At 33.9% G+C, this 13,137-nt stretch overlaps 2 protein-coding genes across 4 annotated transcripts; one reads left to right on the plus strand and one right to left on the minus strand.

Annotated features, from left to right (window-relative positions):
* Positions 1-355: 355 nt before the first annotated feature.
* LOC108971249 (deoxynucleoside kinase) lies at positions 356-2,171 on the minus strand. Of its 3 annotated transcripts, none has more exons than XM_018937197.1 (6): positions 2,007-2,171; positions 1,310-1,524; positions 1,115-1,248; positions 931-1,049; positions 716-867; positions 356-648 (listed from the first exon to the last, which is right to left on the minus strand). In XM_018937197.1, the coding sequence occupies exons 1-6, from the start codon at positions 2,023-2,025 to the stop codon at positions 505-507; spliced, it is 783 nt and encodes a 260-aa protein (XP_018792742.1). In that variant the 5' UTR covers positions 2,026-2,171; the 3' UTR covers positions 356-504. The 3 variants fall into 3 exon arrangements, with proteins under 3 accessions (XP_018792742.1, XP_018792745.1, XP_018792743.1); XM_018937200.1 differs by having other exon boundaries at positions 1,951-2,039; XM_018937198.1 differs by lacking the exon at positions 2,007-2,171 and adding an exon at positions 1,624-1,793.
* A 592-nt stretch (positions 2,172-2,763) lies between these two features.
* LOC108971256 lies at positions 2,764-9,903 on the plus strand. The gene is made up of 8 exons (XM_018937210.1): positions 2,764-3,300; positions 5,066-5,179; positions 5,240-5,402; positions 5,477-6,340; positions 6,396-8,181; positions 9,107-9,233; positions 9,312-9,457; positions 9,521-9,903. Exons 2-8 carry the CDS (start codon positions 5,088-5,090, stop codon positions 9,676-9,678), a joined length of 3,336 nt encoding a protein of 1,111 aa, XP_018792755.1. The 5' UTR covers positions 2,764-3,300; positions 5,066-5,087; the 3' UTR covers positions 9,679-9,903.
* The last annotated feature ends 3,234 nt before the right edge of the window (positions 9,904-13,137 follow it).

A 13,137-nucleotide genomic window follows, 5' to 3' on the forward strand; every position in this document is an offset into this window, starting at 1 on the left:
AATATTTTTATATAATTTCACTTGCTTTATTTCAACAAAATTATGTCTTGACAATTAAATCAAAGTGAAAGGTGTTATTAAGCTGAATAGTAATTTTCGGATATCAGAGTAAGTTGTTGTTGGAACCGCAGAAACATCAATTATATAATTTTAAGGTATGYTCCTGAGAGAACCTTGACCGTTTCGGATGCGAAGACTTGACTATTATGAGAACGTCCCCACRACACCTAATTAGAAAAGACCCAGATTTTTACTGTCAACACTACATTCTACAAGTTTCTATATATTATGACCTCTATTACTTTCGTTGAGACAAACAAAGATTTTTGCAATAGTTATTAATATTAGTCAAATATATATTTTATCTTAAAATGCATATCATTCTTACATGTCTATAATAGTATTAATACATTTACGATAAAAAAAAAAATGAAATTTTAAAACATATAAATAAAATGTATCTAGTGATGCTGAGAAATTTCGCTAAAATGCTTGGTAATTGAATTAACCCAAAAAATCTGAGCGTTTACTGGGTGATGCCGTCACTGCTGGCCTTTGTTGTTGTATTGAAGCTGTGATAACATTTTCGGATCGTTTGTACTCTCGATCGATTTCAGAGAGATCTAAATCGGCCTCAATTTCTAGTACCTGATAAGAAATGCAATACAAACAAAAAATTTTCTAATAAATTTATTAAAAGAATGTTTATATTTACTTTAATATTACATCCGAATTTTTTTCGAATCAACCAGTCTTCGTGAAATTCGTGCAACTGCTTGATATATTCAAGTGGCACGCATGCCTCTTCGGAACGAGCCCGTTTTCGTATACGTTCATAAACTATCTCAGGCGTTGTTCGCAAATAAACTGTAAAAATACAAACGCCAGAGTTAACGGGATTTTTTTTAGAAATATTATATACAGTCATACCTATTAAATCGGCTTGTATGTGTGTAATGTCTTCGACATAATTATACCATTGTTTCAAWATTTCATACATGCCATCATGTATAAGGCCACCTTTGTGTAAATTTTCAACGAAGCAGTACCTTTAAAATAAATCAATTGTTTCAGCGCAAATCAAATATATTTATGTACATATATGCCAACTTACTTTGCACTGTATAAAGAGCGTTCSAGGATCTTAATTGGTTTGTCTGTAGGTTCTGTATGTCGCTCCAACATTGTCAGCATCACATATGATTGAAACGGCATTGCCCAACGGTCCGGATCAATATACATCAGTTCCTAAAATAACGTTTATATAGATACTGCATTGCCCCCACAAGTCAATTAGGGATTTACTTACCAATAAATTGTATCCCTTAAAATTACGCCACTTCTCCACCGGCTCCGCCATTGCACATATTTTGTCTTCAAATTTTTGAAAATGTTTGATGAATGTTGTCTTTCCACTACCAATATTGCCTTCGATAAGGACGGTGAAGGGCTGTGTGCCAACTCCGTATTTAGGAACTGCAGCATTAATTGGCTTGAGTGAGGTCATAGTGCCTAGCAAACGTTCTACAACAATAGTAATATATTTTGATATATGCTAAATATTTCTTCAATGCTGTATTACTTCACAAATACAAATATTATTTAATTATAAAATTCTATTACAATGTCACGGTGGAATTTTCAAAACTAATACACTCCGATCTAATCCAGCACACTTCATAAAAAATACTTGTAAAAACGCGCCAAATGTATCTATCAAATACGCATTTGGGCGCACTTTCCACTGACGTGAGAACTCTCTGAATACTTATTTGCACATACACAAACAAAAGAGCATAAAGTTAACAACTTTTYTGGCCATTCTACAATAACATGTCCGAACATGTTTACCAAACAGCTGTTGACTTTTGTATATACATATACATTTGTGATTTCAACGATCCATTAATAATTTGAATTTATCGCGAAATTKTTACTAGTCTGCCTTACCTTCAACATTACTTCAACTTTGCGATATTCCTAGACACTGCTCAATAGCTACTTACTTATTATTAAACGCTGCATTTTTTACATTCTTATTTWCGCAAATTAACAAACTTTTATTTCCCTTAAAAAAAATTTATTTGAACAAATCCATATTTCGCAAAATGTATAGGTTATTATTGCAATAATAACAAACCAATTGAAGTGCACCGAACAGCTGTTTAGAATGTGGAAGAAATGTGTAGCTTGTAAGCACTTATAAATGGTGTACTCTGAGAACGTAAATGATATACGTTCTCTGGTATACTATAGAAAAGGTTTTAAATATATATAGTATATTCTTTTACTTGAATTTTTATATAAATACCTTGTCTTGACTTCTTGAATGTAAGACTTTAAGAATTAGCTGAATTAATTTAAAAAACTAAAACAATCGGTTCAATGCACGCCTTTACGTTTATCAATATTTTATAGACAGTTTTGAATTTTTGTTAAACATTGCTTGTATGAATCACTTTTCGTTAGGTTGTYAATAAATACGTAGATTTTACAATTAGATCTGACAAATTCTCTTAGGTACAAACAGTTTGTTTATAGAAAGTAGTTTATTTATGATCAAATGTAGTCCTCTGAAATGACATACCAAATAACGTATATCATAAATTGCGTAGTCTGTTCATACCACAGTCATTATAATGCACATGAGACATCGCATTTTTTTGTTTGTCAACACTTTTTTTCCACGTGCTTATCTCAAACAAATTTGACATTTCGTTTAATTGTGCAATTTCGCGATTTTCTGTGCACACACACATGGGCAGGGATTGCACCTCAGTTTAGCACAGGAGATTCTACGGAAAATCGTGTAAATACATTCATATATGTCTCCCTTGCGCATTTATGTTTGTGTGCAGTGTGAAGATAAGTGAAGCAACTGTCAAAAACGCCTTGTTTGAAAGATCCAAAAACAAGTGAATTAACCACCGTTGCTGTCGCGCGGCCACGTGAAGAATTTGCTCGTTTAATAGCCGTGTGTTTCATCCAGATTGTAGCAAATTGATAAAAGCATTGAAAATAAATATATTGCTGCAAATAAGTGAATTGAAAACCTAAAATAGTGAATTCAATAAAAGAAATTTTAATATCTCGCCGGTATGTGAAAGCATTGTGAGGTTAAAATCGTAAAAGCGGGCGCGGAAGCTAAGCACTAAAGCAAAAGCACTGACGAGCACGTTGTTGAATTAATATCAATCGCATGGGATATTTTAAATATAAGAAAGTTTGTAAACCAAACTGATAGTTCTAAAAAAGTAATTATTAAGAATAAAGTACAATATAACGGAGTTTTAAAAAGAGGTACGTTTAAAAGAAGAGCAAAAGCACGTTTGGAATGATACCAATGTTAAAGATGGGGGAGGCTKCAAGAGTAACGGCATTAAAGGGATTCCTATTTCTATATTTCTAGAAAAAATTAACAAAAAAAAAAAAAAAAAATACAGAATATACTGCTAATAAACAATTATTTTAAAAACCAAATATTCAATACTATTAAAATATAACTTTTATTAAAAAATTATTTATTTTTTTGATTTAAGCAAATAATTTCATTGAAATAATAAACAATATACATTTACTGAGCAATATGTTTTCTTAAAACAAAAATTGTTTTTCAAATATATGTCTTTACAAACCTACACTTTACAACAAATTTTGAAACTCCATCACATAGAAAATCATGCAACGTGTCAACGCTATAATAATAAAAACCTTTAAAATCTCGCYATAGAGCTATAGTTAAAACGTATTTTTGTGTTTATCTTTTAAAGATAATATTATTTGTTTAATTAAATATATAAAATTAACTATTAGCAGGGATATATCCACTTGCTTAGGTCAATAAAAACACGCAAAATATGTGCTAAGTTTTTAATACAAACAACTTCAAGCGAACGAACAGCTGCTTTATTGCCTCCGCCAAAAGCACATGGTTGGTTCGAACATTCACCGGTACCACGCTAACAAAGCAGTCCAACTCAAACTTAGTGATGAACGATTATAAAGATACAAATGTGCATATGTTTCTATCTACCTATATAACACCCATGATTATATTACCTTTAGTAGGTATTGCCACGCTTGCATTCACAAACTTATGTGCTCGCATTCCATTTAATACTATTGAACTATGCATATGTATGTTTGTGGCCTATATTTGTTTTCTTTTTCTGGCTTAACTCATAGTGTCATTGACTATTTGATTTCAAGAAGTCGGAAGAAAAGTAGGGTGTAGGGTAACAGAATTTAACACCTTCGTAATTGTATTATAAATTATGAATATAAAAAAAAAAAAAAAAAAAACACAAGAATTTTAGACCCTAAAGTAATTTTTTCCACATGAAATTAAAGGTATTTGTTTTTATTTAGACTGCAACAAACATTTCTGACATGTGTTGTTTAAGGTTTAATTTGGTCTATCTTGATAACGATTAACAAACACGTGTTTTCCGTTATTATTCACATTTTTATTCATGACTAATATATTTATGCGGAAATAGAAATATGTTGGTTGTGCTATATTTAAAAATAATATATTTAATTGATTAWATAAATTTAGATATACAAATCTTACAGCGATAAAAGAGGTTTGTTTGAGGGAAAAAACCCATTTTGTTTTTTGTAAAAATTTTTTTGATTTGTATTGTAAAATAAAAAATATTAACAAATTTAAAAATAATAAGCGTTGCCGTTTAAATGGTGTATGTATGTATGGAAAGTAGTTATGAGAGGCACAGGTTTCTAAAATGTTATTTGTACGTAAAACGTTTTAAAGTTTTAGGAAATTAAAATTAAATTCTTAAAAAGCATAATTATTATGCCACCGCTGTTTGTTTCTATTATTTTCTTCAACTCTGTATGTATACATATGATAAGATTTATTTTATTGCTCGTGATCTTTCGAAATAAAATAATCTCTAGTCAAAATAAAATTTTTTTAATAAAATAAATATCGACATGTTTGTGATCCTACGTTGAAATGTATAAAATTAAGTCATAACAATTGATATCTCAAAAATTATTGAATGTTTAAATATTAATTATATATTGTTTGTTGCTGTTTCAGTTCATTTACAATTTGCTACAAGATGGATTCACGGCTTTTGAATGTGTTTCACGACGATCCGTTCGACGGCAGTTACACACAACTTAATACAGATTTTTGGTCGAGTGAAAGCGAGTAAGTATAAAAAAATATAAATTCTAAATATATAAACTAATTATACATGATTTTATTCAGCACAATGGGACAACTTACGGAGACATTGAATGGAATTTTGCCCATACCTGCAGATGCTGAGCATGATGCCGACATTTACAATAACGCTATGCTTGCAACAGAAGACAATTTTCGGATAGCAAATAAAATAGATGTCACCACGAATTTTCAAAATAAAGAATTGGTAGGTGCACAGACAACAAAATCAAAACAGGGCCTAAGTTATTTTGTAAAAATTTGTTGTGTGCGAACTTTCAGCTGATTTATGATGATTTTGCGCAGCAATTGCCCGCAGATGGCGGCATCGAAATCATTACTGTGGATCCAAATTCATTAGACTCGGATTCAGAGGATACAAACGACAATAATGATTTGTCAAGCAGAGAAGACAAAAATATAATTTTGAATTATGCAGATTTCGAAGATAATCAAAGTCAATACAGTGAGGCCACCTTTCGTACGCGCACTGACAGTTCATCGATTGGTGATTATGAATCGCATACAAGCGACTATGATGATAGTTCAGATGAGGAAGGCGTTGCAAGAGACATGATACATAATCAGCTTGTTGATATAAATGAGGACAAAAAACCTGACGCCCTACTATTAGGCGTAGATGAAATTCCAGACTTAAGTGTAGGTCTATTAGCCGCCGATGGCATAGATTTAGACACAGGGTTTCAGTTGCCCTTAGAAGATATTGCAGCGGGCAATAAAAATCGTACCATGAGCACGAACACTATCGGCTCCGATGTAGATGTGAATAATTTCGATTTAGCGGAATTTATAACCAATGATGATTTAGCATTGACTGTACCAAAAGTGAATACACAAATTATTAATAATGTAACACAGACTGTTACGGCCGTGCCAACAAAACGCTTAGCAGCAATACCTGTAAAAACTAATATCGACTCAGATTCCGATGCGGAATCGGATGTCATTGTCGATATTGAGACTGTAGATGTGGATATGGATAAATCCTTGTGGAAAATGGCAACCGGAAGTGCTGTTGCAACAGAAGAGAATGTTGTAAACGATATCACATATGAGGATAATGTAAAAAAGGATCCGTCTTGGAGTCCAAACCCCACAAAAAAACAGGAAAATATGCCAAAAGAGGTAAATCATTCAATCATATTTTTTTWATTTGCTAATCAAAATTGCAATCTTTTAGACAAAAGCTCGACCAACTACCACAGCAATTGCTACAAGTCAAGCTCCAAATAATGCGCAAAATACACGAAACTTCACAATTGTGCCAAACAAGCGCCAATGTGACATTCTTAAAGGTAAATCTGGCGCAATTAGAAATAAGTCAACATCAAAACAGAGCGTAGGCAAGTCCGCGGCTAAGAAAGGGTCAGAGGCCWCAACAGGCAATACGTCCAAGGCTGGTTCACTCACCTGCCGTGTGGGTGTGGGCCAAGGTGGTAAAAACTTGGATTTGCTTTCACACACTTTCTCAGCAAATGATAGCAAACCAACAGAAAATAAAACTACAGAAACAATTGTGGAAAAAGCAAAAGTGATACAGCCTACTGTACAAGAAAAACAAGTCACACCCAAAGTATGTGAAAAAGTTGAAGCTGTAGAACGCACAAAGTTGTCAGTCAAACGTAAATTGAATTTAGAAGAATATAAGCGACGACGTGGAGACAAAAATATATCTCGCCAGACAGAAAGCAATACGATGTCAATAGAAACTGACGTTGCTAATGCCGCCAGTGCATCGAGCATACAAGTGAAACATAGTCAGGAAGTAACCACCGTCGTGAAAACGCTTAGAAATCAGAATAATCAGAAACCACTTATCGATCCTATAACAGAGGCTAAAAATAAGGTATTACGTATGCAAGAGTTGAAACGAGCACAGCAATTGAAAATTATAGATTCCACAATATCGGCAAAAGTACCGCGTGTCACAAAATTACCACCACTCAAGGACATTGTTAAGGACACCTACTGTGGCGGCAAAGACCGGCATAAACAAACTTCTACTGGCTCAAAATTACACCCCGACTATGAGGAAGTGATTATTGTATCTGTGGGCAATAACACTGATATCAGTATACCACCGCTGAACATGCTACCAATTAATACATGCGAGCGCTCACTTTTGAAATCATCTGCATTGCTGTATAGTATGTCTAATGGGCTGCCTTCGAGTAGCTCTTTGATTGCCAGCATACAGGATGTTGTTGTACAAAAGGTTGTGGGACCGGAAAAGTCCAATTTGAGGAATGGTGTCACAACACCGGTTTCCCAGAAAACACAGAAAGGAGCCGAACAGCATGGCGAAGATAAGGTTATTATGCATTTGCGCAAGGATAGAATACGACCACGCATGGTCACTATGGGCATACAGACAGATCCGCAACCAGGTTTTACGTGTCTGCCGCCAATAYCGCGGAAGCCGCGTGCTGAACGAAGTTATCGGAAGCATAGCGGTGGCAAAGCCATCGGAGATGATACCGATAGTGATGCTTCGTGCGATCGCACTTATAATCGCCATCGTAATCGCAGTCGTAGTCCAATTAATCGTTCGCGCAGTCGTTCGATGGAAAGTTTAGCGTCGTCAACGGAACGGAGTGTTAATACACGTCAGTCTGACATGGCCGGTGGTTATTCGTCACGAAGTAGTCGTCGGCATCGTAGTTCCATAAGTTCTTCCTATTCAGAGTCGGGACGTATGTCGCGCAATACACAACGCCAACCGCGTACCAGCTACAAGAAACGTACAAAAAAGTATGCACGCAACTCATCGGCATCGTCATCACAATCTTCGTCGGATAGGTCTGATCGCAGTAGAAATCGCAACCGCAACCGCAGTCGCAGCCCATTTTACCGGCGTTCATATTCCAGATCACGTTCACGTTCGCGTTCAATTTCAGTTGCCAGMAATCGCTTTAGAAAGCCGGGTGGAAACAAGAATTTCCCCGGTAATAATGTTTCACAACCAGGTAATTATTATTTTTTTACCCTCAACAGGGTATACTAAGTTTGCTACGAAGTTTGTAACACCCAGAAGAAAACTTTGGTAATCCTTGAAACCCTTGTCATATATATGTATGCATAATCAGCGGGACGAGCTGAATTGATTAAYGTATTTCGAGCTCTTGGTCTGCAATGGGTGGTGCAAGTTAAACTCCCACTTATCCGACTTATCTGTTATTATATATGTCCACAGTTCAATGAGTCCGTGCATGACACTGGCCACCTCTTTGCATGCCCTGCTAACYCTACTCATCTGACATCCTTCTCCCTTTGGTACGACCCTGTCGAAACAGTACATTTTCTTTTCCTACCGTTGAATGACGTMGTCCCTCAGTTTTCGAGATATCGTTCTCAAAATTGTCATACATTCTTTTCTCACTAAGAAACTGCTCGTTTTTTTTAAACCGGAATCGGACAACTATGGCATATAGCTGCCATAGAAACTGTAAATTAAGTTCTTTTATGGAACATTTKTTATTTTATAAGACATCTTCGCGTTAGGCATGGACTATTCCCCAAAACACTGCTACAGTATTATTTTTGTTTTAACGTATGCCGATCTAAACGGGATTAGATCTTCGTAACAAMAGCCYTTGGYCGGATAAAATTCGGGTCAATTCCGGTGCCTCGAACCKGCTGTTGTGCGAATTGAGTGCTGACAATACTGAACCAGGTCCAGTAGTYGACTATACTGGTTACATGCAACCACTATAGCACATGGTTGCCATACAAACTGAACAATCATACCGTTTATGCTATAGCAAATGGCCCGGGAAGGGTATTGTAGCTCCGGTGCTGCCGATTCTCGATTTTATTTAATTTTAACTTTTTCTTCTATATTAGTTTCTTAATTAACTAATTATTAATTCTCTTACATTCTCATTKCTGCAGCTGTTGAAGAGCGCCGCATAGTTTATGTGGGACGTATCGAAGAAGAAACCACCAAGGAGATGTTGCGTCGAAAATTCTTACCTTATGGCACTATCAAACAAATTTCGATACACTACAAAGACACGGGGTAAGTAATTCTAGTTGCTAAATAGTCAACTCGAACTTCAATATAAATTATTTTCATTAACCACATAATATTTTGTAGCATGAAATACGGTTTTGTAACATACGAGCGTTCACAAGACGCGTTCACCGTTATAGACAGCAGTGCACGTGATTCCACAATCAACATGTATGACATTAGTTTCGGCGGCAGGCGCGCCTTTTGCCGCKCTTCATATGCTGATTTAGGTAAATTGTTGTTGTGATATTTGTTTTTAAGAATTTTGCYTTAACACTTCTTGTAATTAACAGATAATGCCGGCATTAATACATATCATTCGATTGTATTTCCGAAAGTGGAAGCGCCACCCAAAGAGGAAGATTCCTTTGAAGCGCTATTGCAAAAAGTCAAAGCGAAAATGAGCGCTAATAAAGGCAGTGGTGGTGGGGCGAATGCCARCAAAGCATGACGTCGGCAATGGCAAGCAAACGCAATTAATTGTGGTCAACTGTTATGTATAAAGTGCTGACTTCCACAATTGAGTGGTGTATGTAGTGGTTTTCGTATTTACGTTTATATATAATTTGTTGTATGCTATAACAATTCCAAATTTAAATACCGTTATACATATGTAAGTATGCAACACAGGATCCTATCTTTTTTATTTTTCTATTAAATATATAAATTTTTTAATTAAGTTTAGTTTTTATAACGTATATTTTTTTATGAATTGCTAAATGTATAATAATATATATGAAAATATCCGTGCTTGATTAATATAAAATTCAGCATAGTACTGATTATTACCTATTAGCCGCAAAGACATGATGTGAGGAAAAGTTGTGTAAACAAGCACTGGACACATTATTATTGAACTGAATGTATAAAGATTTGAATATTGCTAAACTTAAGAACAAARTATGCTTGCGCGCACAAACAGCAAACGTTTGTGGCATAAAGGCCATTTCTCAGCGTGCATTGTTGGCTAATAAGCAATGTGATAATAGAAGCCACAGTCATTTATTGCAAATAAGTTGAACTACTTGAAATATACGAAATGAAAGAAAAAAACGTTATAAACAATAAGTTACATAGCCATTGTATATGATGAATAGACAACATAATGAATTTAACGCATATTCAGAAGACCATAGTTAAAGCTGACATACATATATRTACTATATACATATATAAAAGTGGGAGTTTTTACCGTTACAAGTGCAAAATATTTATATGTAAATTTTGTACATTGTAAACAACAACAACAAAACAACAAACAAATAAAACCAACTATAACCTACAAAATAGTAAACACTCAAACTATTTACACAAACATACAAAATGTAYGTCATGAAACGAAGAGAAATTAAACTGTTGATATATAACCCTGATATTAGTTGTAAAAAAAAAAATAATGCACTTTTTAAATTTCTTTAAAACAATTTCTATCTACCTGTTTGTATTCTATTTAACTGTAAGTAAATACATTTTAATTTCATTAGACAAATACTTAGTGAGCGCGGTCAAGTGTCAACGTTGCTGACTTGCCGCCAAAATAACAACAAACAGCTAAGAAAGAAATATTAAAWGAATTGCGCAAAAGCAAGCTGTGTTTGCCTCCAATAGATTTACTGTAACTATGTATATTTAAAATAATGTTATTGCTTAAAGAAATGTATACTTTTTTGTAATTGATCTAGGGAAAGTATATATTTGCAGAAGCTATAGAAAATAAGTATTTTGTTATACTGCTGCAACTTGGATGTGTTAACTACATACATACATACATATATTCTTAGTATGCCAAAAGTGTTTGTACACAGTGTTATACACACACACATACATACATACATAAATATTTCACATTTCTTTAATTTAAGCAGCGCCTATTTCATGAAACTAATTTGTTGCCTTAAATTGAATATCAACAACCACTCATATATTTATAACTGATTGGTTATGTTTGTTTTTTTTTAATATAAATTTCTTATTCTTAAGTTAATCCGTTTGCTTTGTATTTTTTTGCTAAATAAATTACAAGGAATTACTTATGWCAAAAAAATAAATAAATAAATAATTGTGTTTTTTATTCACTATAAATATTAGGGTGTTCGCTATTTCCTTCGTTGACTGTTTTTGCAGACGATTTCTGGAGTTTCAGTTTTTGACTAAAAAACATTGTCCAACTTAAACGAGTTAAACCACGCCTTTTCCAATGTAAATAACGGCTTTTCGAATGGGGACCAAAACGACGCCATATGGTTCCGAGGACAAGCCGTTTTTACAATTGTATCAGTAAATGGATAAAGCTTAGAAATTATCATTTATTAACATATATTTCGACAGTATAAATATAAATTTTAAGCAAAAAATATTGTGTAGAACATGAGATACAGCTTTCTGAATACGCCCTCCTCGAAAAAATAGGCTCGCACTTCCTGCACGATCCTAACTTTTCTTAAAAGAAAAAAATTTGCTGCGTTTTAATGTGTAAGCCCAAATGCACGGAATGCACTATTATCAAATGAAGATACAACGTGCGTTCCAAAGTAAACTTTTTGAATCTGGTGGCGCCAGCTATATGTCGACTAATGCGTTAGAATCTGCTATCTTTATCGATTGTCCAGTGAGAATTTCATGACATTTCATAGATTGGAAGTGATTAGTTATTGGTGCGAACATGAGCTTCGAACAAAGTGCCAAAATTACATTTTGTTTTAAAATTGGTAAAATTTTTACCGAAACGTCACATTTTAATCATTAACCACTCCTCGTATTCACCTGATATGGCACCGTGCGACTTCTTCCTTTTCGGAAAWATGCATTTGCCCATGAAAGAAAATCGTTATGCAGACGTAGAGTCCATTAAAAGGCTTTCACCGGCATACTGGCGGCCATACCGRCCAACGAGCTGAAACACTCGTTCGACATGCTGCAAAAAGCTGTATTGAAGCAGAAGGAGACTATTTTTAATAAAACAAATTGATTTTGCCGAAAAAACCATTTGTTCTGTTTCTTTTAAGTCCTGTTTGCTTTGGAACACACCTTGTATCTAAAATTGAATTTTTTGTATGCTTTTGAAAAAAATTGCTATTTTGCGTGTAATTTTTTTCGTTTTTTGCCACAACAAATCAAAATTTCGGGATTTTTTTATTCATAGTAATTCATCCTATGCCGTCTCTACAAATTTCAAATCATTTGGACAAACCGTTTATTGTAACCCCAATAAAGTTTAACGTTTCAAGGTCGCTTAAACAACAGCCGAATAGCTTCTTCTTCTAACTGATGTATTTTCAAAACGACTTCGTATTTTAAAAAATCACTTAGCTATTTCGAGAAAACAATTTTTGATAAATATATAAAAAATTGATTTTTTGAGCCCATTACGTGGCTTGACCTCCTTAAGCAAGTAAACCTACAACTTTAAAAAATATCGTAAAATACAAAATTTTTTAATATACAAAACAGGTCTATTTAATTTATCATTAAAAAATATATGTAAAAGTTATAACGTCACCTAAAATGCAAAAAAGCGTAAGATCACTTCTCATACATTTACAGGCGAAGGAAAAACGATATAATAGAAACCACTCATATAAACAAAATTTGAGTTTTGGTTATAAAATGTTTATATATTGGCTATATATGACAGCGGAAGCTGAAAATTGTTATTGCTATGTGTCATTTGGTTTGTTTATGGCATCATTAAGAACAAGTCAACCTTTTAAAATTATTGAACAAAGAGTTTGTGTGAAATTTTGTGTTTCAAATGAAATTTCTTATGCCAAACATTGGAAATGTTGAAAAAATCACTTGGTCAACCATGTCGAAAACTCAAGTTCGCGATTGGTATAAATCGTTCAAAGAGGGGAGAGAAGAAGTCAACGTTTTGCAATGTTCAATGGTGCTCGAAAATCATTATAGTTTG

The sequence above is a fragment of the Bactrocera latifrons genome, unplaced genomic scaffold (assembly GCF_001853355.1).
Source record: "Bactrocera latifrons isolate USDA-ARS-PBARC rearing strain unplaced genomic scaffold, ASM185335v1 scaffold_331, whole genome shotgun sequence".
Taxonomy (NCBI): Eukaryota; Metazoa; Arthropoda; class Insecta; order Diptera; family Tephritidae; genus Bactrocera; species Bactrocera latifrons.